This window comes from Oncorhynchus mykiss, chromosome 4 (genome assembly GCF_057628025.1).
Source record: "Oncorhynchus mykiss isolate SJ-2025 chromosome 4, ASM5762802v1, whole genome shotgun sequence".
NCBI classification, from domain to species: Eukaryota; Metazoa; Chordata; class Actinopteri; order Salmoniformes; family Salmonidae; genus Oncorhynchus; species Oncorhynchus mykiss.
Genome location: NC_143025.1, coordinates 29910287 through 29920000, shown reverse-complemented (window position 1 = coordinate 29920000; position 9714 = coordinate 29910287). Strand labels below are relative to the sequence as shown.

Below are 9714 nucleotides of genomic sequence, written 5' to 3'. Positions count from 1 at the left end.
CTCTCTCTCTCTCTCTCTCTCTCTCTCTCTCTCTCTCTCTCTCTCTCTCTCTCTCTCTCTCTCTCTCTCTCTCTCTGTCTGTTTCTGTCTCTGTCTCTGTCTCTGTCTCTGTCTCTTTGTGCTTGTGTTTGTGTGTGTTTAGATGAGTAAGTAATGTGATTCCTCCCAGGTTGGTTTGTGTATGCTCAATGAGCTGACCTCTAGTTGTGTGGGTAAGTTGAAGCACTCGATGTTGGTTTTTAAAAGACCAACATATAAGAAGGTCAGTCTCCCAGCAGCCATGCCTAATATGGCTGAGCGGGCTGTCAGTCACGGGGGAGAGTCACTTCATTAGATAGAGAGCAGGGCTGATGGTGTGAGGCTGATTAATTGGTATGAACTTTGACAGGTGTGAAGAGGCCATGTCTGAGGGGCAGAAGGGGGTCTGTACCTGGATATTACTGTGTCATACCTGAGTCAAGCAGAGGAGGATGGAGCCATTTGGAGCCATCCCTGCTATTCAGAGTATTCTCATAAAGCCCTGCTATTCAGAGTATTCTCATAAAGCCCTGCTATTCAGAGTATTCTCAAAAAGCCCTGCTATTCAGAGTATTCTCATAAAGCTCTGCCACACTTTGGGGCTGCATTGTTCACTTAGGGAACTTCTCTCACATTAAAAACTCCATCTTGAATCCTTGGTCTGGTTATCTTGTAATCTAAAAATGGACAGCATTATAGGCCTGGGTAGCTGGGCAGATTAAACCTTCATTCAATTAATTCTGCTCTTTCTTCCTTGCACTCTCTCTCCCTTTCTCTCTTTCTCACTCATTCTCTCTTTCTTGTTTTTCCTCTCTCTTGTCTATGTTTCTCTGAAAGCGATATGCTTGAGTATTGTGTTTATCAGGTGCAATATAGGGCTCAACACACACCATGCCAAGAGAGACACCACAGCACTGCATAAAGAGAGACCTAAGACGACAACACAGCATGATGATAACTGTGTCCATGTAGGTCTTTTCAAAGTGCCCTCTCCGTCACTCCCAGCACTTTGGGGTTGAACTTTTGAACTGAATGCAGTAGCGTGTTGAAGGGATAGAGTGCTCTTAGTGTGCAAGGATAGAATAAATGTAGAATAAATATATCTCTCGAAGAGCTATTAAATGAAGAACGTCGAACTCTTCCTCTCCGAGTCGGGTTGATGAGCGTGTGTACATGTCTGCGACCTGCGCCTATGTGTGTGTGTTAGAAGGGCAGTGATGACGTGGGCAGCTTGAGAAATGTACACCTCCTGGGTGTGTATCTGTAGGGGCGTGTTGTTCTACCAGGATTAACCGGAATGCCCTGCCTGTGGCGGTTGGGTGTTTTGGTGGAGCAGGTTAGGTCACGTCGCACTGACTAATCAGCCATATTTACCGAGCGAACAGCCTAACAGCCTGCCTGGCTGACATGCCCGGCTGTGCAATCAGTGTATGAGCCTCAACAACACTCAACACAGTGCACTAATCAACAAGGCTATTCCAGACCAAAGTCATCAGCGCACACACACACAAACACTTAACACACAAACACTTGTCTTTAGCCATACCTTACCTTTACAATATCTTATTGAAACAGCGAATGTTCATTTTTATGCAGATGATGCTGTTCTTTATTCAAGTGGTGGTAGTTTATCTTTAGCTTTTGAAAATGCCCAAAGAGCATTTAACATCATACAACAGAATCTGTATGATTTAAAGCTGGTTCTAAATTCGGGTAAAACAAAATGCATGGTATTTTCAAATGCCGGGCATGTTACTAATCATGTAATTGCTCCATTGGCTGGACATACTATAGAGCAAGTTAAAGTGTACAAATATTTGGGTGTGTGGGTTGATGATAAGCTGAGCTTCACTGTGCATGTAGAGAACTTGATAAGGAAGCTCAAGCTGGGAATAGGTTTTTGTTACTGGCATAAGGCTTGTTTTTCTTTTGAGGCCAGGAAGGAGCTGGTACGATGTACATTTCTGTTGGTTTTAGATTTTAGTGATGTTATACAGTGCCTTGCGAAAGTATTCGGCCCCCTTGAACTTTGCGACCTTTTGCCACATTTCAGGCTTCAAACATAAAGATATAAAACTGTATTTTTTTGTGAAGAATCAACAACAAGTGGGACACAATCATGAAGTGGAACGACATTTATTGGATATTTCAAACATTTTTTAACAAATCAAATACTGAAAAATTGGGCGTGCAAAATTATTCAGCCCCTTTACTTTCAGTGCAGCAAACTCTCTCCAGAAGTTCAGTGAGGATCTCTGAATGATCCAATGTTGACCTAAATGACTAATGATGATAAATACAATCCACCTGTGTGTAATCAAGTCTCCGTATAAATGCACCTGCACTGTGATAGTCTCAGAGGTCCGTTAAAAGCGCAGAGAGCATCATGAAGAACAAGGAACACACCAGGCAGGTCCGAGATACTGTTGTGAAGAAGTTTAAAGCCGGATTTGGATACAAAAATATTTCCCAAGCTTTAAACATCCCAAAGAGCACTGTGCAAGCGATAATATTGAAATGGACCACTGCAAATATACCAAGACCTGGCCGTCCCTCTAAACTTTCAGCTCATACAAGGAGAAGACTGATCAGAGATGCAGCCAAGAGGCCCATGATCACTCTGGATGAACTGCAGAGATTTACAGCTGAGGTGGGAGACTCTGTTTATAGGACAACAATCAGTCGTATATTGCACAAATCTGGCCTTTATGGAAGAGTGGCAAGAAGAAAGCCATTTCTTGAAGATATCCATAAAAAGTGTTGTTTAAAGTTTGCCACAAGCCACCTGGGAGACACACCAAACATGTGGAAGAAGGTGCTCTGGTCAGATGAAACCAAAATTGAACTTTTTGGCAACAATGCAAAACGTTATGTTTGGCGTAAAAGCAACACAGCTGAACACACCATCCCCACTGTCAAACATGGTGGTGGCAGCATCATGGTTTGGGCCTGCTTTTCTTCAGCAGGGACAGGGAAGATGGTTAAAATTGATGGGAAGATGTATGGAGCCAAATACAGGACCATTCTGGAAGAAAACCTGATGGAGTCTGCAAAAGACCTGAGACTGGGACGGAGATTTGTCTTCCAACAAGACAATGATCCAAAACATAAAGCAAAATCTACAATGGAATGGTTCAAAAATAAACATATCCAGGTGTTAGAATGGCCAAGTCAAAGTCCAGACCTGAATCTAATCGAGAATCTGTGGAAAGAACTGAAAACTGCTGTTCACAAATGCTCTCCATCCAACCTCACTGAGCTCGAGCTGTTTTGCAAGGAGGAATGGGAAAAAATGTCAGTCTCTCGATGTGCAAAACTGATAGAGATACCCCAAGCGACTTACAGCTGTAATCGCAGCAAAAGGTGGCACTACAAAGTATTAACTTAAGGGGGCTGAATAATTTTGCACGCCCAATTTTTCAGTTTTTGATTTGTTAAAAAAGTTTGAAATATCCAATAAATGTCGTTCCACTTCATGATTGTGTCCCACTTGTTGTTGATTCTTCACAAAAAAATACAGTTTTATATCTTTATGTTTGAAGCCTGAAATGTGGCAAAAGGTCGCAAAGTTCAAGGGGGCCGAATACTTTCGCAAGGCACTGTATATATGCAGGCCTCAACCACTACCCTGGGAGAACTTGATTCAGTGTATCATGCAGCCCAAGGTTCATTACAAATCAGAAACGTCTAACACATCATTGTGATCTGTTGTGATCTGATGTTGGCTGGTCGTCATTGACCTTGCGTAGGCTGAAACACTGGTATACACTGATTTATATTGGGTAATATTATCTCTGTTCTTTTTTAGTCAGGTCAGTAAATAAATATCAATTACGGTCCCATTCTGATTTGCTTCTAACAGTACCAAAAATTAGAACAGGTCATGGTAGAAATATTTTTAGTTACGTGGTCCTGGAATTCTCTCCTGAACATTTTAAAATGTGATGATCTAGTTTCGTTAGTGGAGTTTAAACACTTGATCGATGTATATATCATAGAAGAGTGTAATTCTCTTCAGGACAGCTGATTTTAGTCAAGATGTTTTTGTTTAATTGTTGTACTGTATGTGTGTTGACAGTTTTGTTTAATGTTGTGTTAGTGCAGTACTTCTCAAATAGTGGGGCGCGCCCCCCTGGGGGGGCTCGGAGCGAGGCCAGGGGGAGGGCGCGTGTGCCCCCGGGGAACATGCTTTTTTTGCCGCAGGGAGTAGGGTTTTTTTGCACTGAACAAGAGCACACAGCACAGAGCAGGAGATATGAAGTGCAGATAACAAACCCTTAACAGACACCATGGAAAAATATTTAACAGGGATGAAAAGAAAGGCAGAGAGAGACGGGGATAATGAGACAAACGTAAGTCTCCCGAAAGCTAAGACGAGGAAATATGACGAAGCGTATGTAGCGCTTGGCTTCACTGTGACTACGGTGGGAGACGAGGAAATATGACGAAGCGTATGTAGCGCTTGGCTTCACTGTGACTACCGTGGGAGACGAGGAAAGACCGGTATGCTTACTGTGTCTAAAAATGTTGGCAGCGGACAGCATGAAGCCAAATAAATTAAGGCGTCACTTAAAGACATTACACCCCAACCACGCTGATAAGCCACTTGAGTTTTTTTCAGCGAAAATGTGCCGAATATTGCCAACAATCGTCCCGCTTTGTGAACGCTTCTTCAGTAAACCTGCGAGCACTGTTAGCATCCTATAAGGTGGCGTACCAAATTGCTCAGTGAAAACCCCAGTCCATAGCAGAGGAGCTGATACTGCCTGCAGCATTAGACATGGTCTCTGTCATGCTGGACGACGCAAGTGCTGCAAAAATAAAAACTATCCCTCTGTCCAATGACACTGTCGCTAGACGTATAAATGACATTGCAAACGATCTTAAAGAACAGCTGGTAGATAAACTCAAAGACAAACGTTTTGCCTTACAGTTCGATGAAGCAACTGACAGCAACAAAGACTGTTTGTTTATCGCTTATGTACGTTTTGACCTGACAAACTCCCTGTGTGAGGATCTACTTTTTTGTAAATATGTCAGAGACAGAGCCACAGCTGAAGAGCTATTCAAAATGCTGGACTGCTTCCTGACTGAGAATGGGCTAAAGTGGGAGAACTGCATTGGTGTTTGCAGTGATGGTGCACAGACCATGGCAGGGATGAGAAAAGGACTTTGGCAACTCATCAAGAAGGCCTCACCTAATGCTGAGTGGACACACTGTGTTATACACAGAGAAGCACTGGCATCAAGGCACCTTTCCTCTGAATTAAGTGAGGTTATGACTGACATTGTAGGTGTAGTCAATTTTATAAAGACCAGACCACTAAAAACAAGAGTCTTCTCTGCTATCTGTGAGGAGATGGGAGCTGAACATCAAGCTGTGCTGTGTCACAGTGAAGCAAGGTGGCTGTCACAAGGAAAAGTCTTGTCCCGAGTTTTTGAGCTCAGAGAGCAGATAAGAATGTTTTCGGAGCAGGAGCACAAGTATGACCTCACAGAAAAATGTTGTGATGAGAACTTCCTGGCAAAACTGGCCTACCTGAGTGACATATTTGGAAAGCTAAATTAACTAAACCTACAGCTCCAAGGGAAAGATAAACACCTCCCTTAGGTCACAGACAAGATCAGCTCTTTCACTCGAAAGCTTGCAATGTGGGACAGGCGACTTGATGAAGGAAATACTGATTCATTCGAGAACCTGCATGAATTTATTGACACTACTGACTATGATGCCACCTCAGTGATTCCATATATTAAGGAGCATATTTCATCACTGATGGGATTCTTTAAAAAGTACTTCCCTGCAAACAGTTCCCAATATGACTGGGTGAGAGATCCTTTCAATGCACCAGCTCCAACTGGTTTCAGCTCTGCAGAGGAGGACCAGTTCATTGATATGACGTCTGACTCCACATTGAGACTGAGGTTCACATCACAGACACTGAGTGAATTCTGGTTGAGTGTAGAGAGGCAGTATCCACTCTTAGGGCAGAGGGCAATGGGCATTCTTCTTCCTTTTGCAACATCTTATCTTTGTGAGACTGGCTTCTCTGCTGTTGCTGCACTGAAGACCAAGTACAGGTCCCAGCTAAACACTGAACAGGAGCTGAGAGTTGCAGTATCATGCTTCAAACCCCGCTTCGAAAAGCTGTGCTCTGCAAAACGTGCTCTTTGTAGCCATTTAATCCTGACTTCCTCGTTTTGATTTTACAAAATCAGCATAAATTGTTTTATTCATTTTTGTTTCATAGGTTTCGTGTATTGTGCTCCTGAGTTAATGTTGCTGATCAATTTGAATGTATTATTATTTATTGATTATATTTATATTTGATTATATTTATTTAAATTTCAGGCAAATGGATGCACTTTAAGTCTTTTCTGTTACAGACTAAAAAACAATGTTAATAAAGTTATTCTTTGTTGTAAGTTGATCTATATTTCTTTCTTTTTTCTTTTTTTGTTTTCTTTAATGTTAATAAGGATACAATGTTATGCAGAGGTGTACTTATAACAATTTTATAGACAAATGATACTATTTACAGTCGCGGCGGAGAGTTGGGGGGCACGAAATGTTTACTTCTTCCTAGGGGGGGGGGGGGGCGTAACAGAAAATAATTGAGAAGCACTGTGTTAGTGTATGTAAGTTGTTTTGTCTTAAATGTTGTTCCCCCTGCTGCTATTGGACCAGGTATTTCTTGGAAAAGAGATTATCTCAATGAGAAAAAACCTGAATAAATAAAGGTAAAATTAAAATAATTTAAAAAAATACCAACCACAGCACACTGGCTTATAACTGAAAACAAGTCATTTTCATCCCGAGCAACAATGACCCTTTCATAAACAACTCAATACCATCATCTCATCTGCATGGACCATCCTAAATTCAATGAGAGGCCTGCCTTAAAGAGGTGAGGGGTTTATAAATCTCCTTCATAGTTAATCACATCACATCATCTCTCATCCATCCAGTAATGGAGGGGACTGGAGGGTCACACCCAATGATGTGCATAAACCCTGGATGGGTGACGGGGCGCTGTATTGAAGCCGCCGTGCAGCCATCTTGGATTGCCTTCATTGTTTGTTTTTTTAGAAGTATATTCTATTACATACACCTTAATTAATTATTTAAAATTAAGTTCAACATTTTTTACTAATATTACTGTCCCCACCTCAACAAAGAAATACAAAAATACACTTGATTTTGTCCTTGAAACATTTGATTGAAATACTGTAGAATTCCCTTCATTCCTATGGAGGACCGCTCCTTCTGGGGAGTACCAATATGGCGGCCGGTGGCTTCAAATCTTCTAATTGGCCAATACATAGCATTAGCAATCCAGGGTTTATATATACTGTACCACATTGGTCACAACACTGATGAGGGTTCTTCACGCACAAACCCTCTTTCTTTATTCTAACAACCCAGACAGACACAACTCACAGCTACCTAACTAGCACAAAGACCTAATACACAGTACCACTCAATATACAACCATATAACAGTCCCTGTGCTATATATCGCTCCCCATCCACTTTGTTGTCAATATGTCATAACTCACAAGGACAAAGCAACAGGACTGGGAACAGGCTTTTAATCGGCAGCCGCTAACTAGTGAAGTATGATTCATATGTTGTGACTGTCCCTGTTCCTTTGTGTTCCTCTGTGTTCCTGTGTGTTCTCCAGGTGAAGTGCCGTCCATTCCTCAGACAGGTTCTGGAGGAGATCTTCCACCCAGACAGACCTGAGTGTCCCGACATAGAACACATGTCTGGAGGCCTCACCGACCTGCTCAAGACTGGCTTCAGTATGTTCATGAAGTTGAGAGACTGAACCAACACACATATACACACACACACACACAGAAGAGACACACACACACACGTGAGAGGTCTAGTTATGAAAGGGTCATATTTGGCTGAGATGTGTTGGATATGGAGATTGGGACAGAGGTTTATGTAGATTTGGCACAGAGGATATGGAGATTTGGGCTTGTGGGTAAGGTATATACACTACAGACTCCTTTCTGCCAGCAGTCTGACTTCCCCACGTCTGGTATTAGTTAAACTGGTGACTGGCCTGCATAGAGAATTAGACTGGTTGTGCCAACATGGCCTAGTTTCACAGAAATGAAGACCTAAAAAGACAGCCAACCAAGAAAGTCCATACCATCAAAGTAACTTTCTCTGAACCATACAATCTCTATAGTCATCCTATACACACCCTCCATACAGTAAAACATTGATATAAAACTCACTGAAAGTGCCATAAACAACTTTTCTATAAGACCTCTGTACCTTTACAGTATAAGCTTTATCCATAAAACACATGCAGTGTACACCCTCTAGTCTGGAGAGAACATAATGCACTTTCACTGTCTACCTTACCGTCAAGAGGAGACTTCTCAGAAGACTGTGTGCATGTGTAGATCCACTCTATAGGTGAAGGTGTGTATGTGTAGATACACTCTAGGTGAAGGTGTGTATGTGTAGATCCACTCTAAGGGAAGGTGTGTATGTGTAGATCCACTCTAGGTGAAGGTGTGTATGTGTAGATCCACTCTAGGTGAAGGTGTGTATGTGTAGATCCACTCTAGGTGAAGGTGTGTATGTGTAGATCCACTCTAGGGGAAGGTGTGTATGTGTAGATCCACTCTATAGGTGAAGGTGTGTATGTGTAGATCCACTCTAGGTGAAGGTGTGTATGTGTAGATCCACTCTAGGTGAAGGTGTGTATGTGTAGATCCACTCTAGGGGAAGGTGTGTATGTGTAGATCCACTCTATAGGTGAAGGTGTGTATGTGTAGATCCACTCTAGGTGAAGGTATGTATGTGTAGATCCACTCTAGGTTAAGGTGTGTATGTGTAGATCCACTCTAGGTGAAGGTGTGTATGTGTAGATCCACTCTAGGTGAAGGTGTGCATGTGTAGATCCACTCTAGGTGAAGGTGTGAATGTGTAGATCCACTCTATGGGTGAAGGTGTGTATGTGTAGATCCACTCTAGGTGAAGGTGTGTATGTGCTGCGTGTTTGATCGCAGAGTTGCTGTGATGTCTTGTTTAGACAGACTGGGAGTCGTACAGACTCCCTGGCTTCAGCAGCCGCACTTTTAATACTGTGCAACTTATTTCTGACTTTTTATCAACTACTTTTCCACTCAACAAAAACAAAAACTGCAGTTTTGACCACTTTTCCCCAACAACTTGGACAAAAACGTGGAGGTTAAATCTTAGTCTGTTTCCCTGTTACTCAAATCTGAAATCAGAACAGGAATAACTTCTACCAATCAAGACGTACAGCTGTTTTAGTAAGTGCATCAACGACTTTTCCTCTCAACTTTTTGAAGCAACTACCATTTCACCACTTTCCCAACAACTTGGACAAAAACATAGGGCATATGAAATCTTAGTCAACTTCTCTGCTTTTCGAATCTGAAATCAGAACAGAGGATTTGAACCAATCAAGAAGTACAGCTGTTTTAGTAACCCCATCCACTACTTTCATTAAGCTTAATTCCCACTGTTTAGTGAACTGCAATGGATCTTCCCTAAACGCCTACATTTAAAATGGGTTGTTTGGATCCTGGATACTGATTGGACAAGCAGCATTCTAAGCCATGCTGTATTCACAGACACAGGCACACCTATGCCTGTGTAACGGATGTGAAACGGCTAGCTTAGTTAGCGGTGGTGCGCGCT

The 9714-nt window shown here is 42.2% G+C and overlaps 1 protein-coding gene across 2 annotated transcripts in view; it reads left to right on the top strand.

Moving 5' to 3' along the window:
* Positions 1-9714, top strand: part of LOC110521664 (sec1 family domain-containing protein 2-like) — a 64717-nt gene that overhangs the window by 49350 nt on the left and 5653 nt on the right. Inside the window, exon 3 of one of the 2 annotated variants that reach the window (XM_021599399.3) lies at positions 7703-7823. The exons of the other annotated variant lie outside the window; for it this stretch is intronic. Within the exon in view, the coding sequence (XP_021455074.2) occupies positions 7703-7823 (121 nt within the window). The remainder of the gene's footprint in view (positions 1-7702; positions 7824-9714) is intronic. 2 annotated transcript variants of the gene reach the window in all.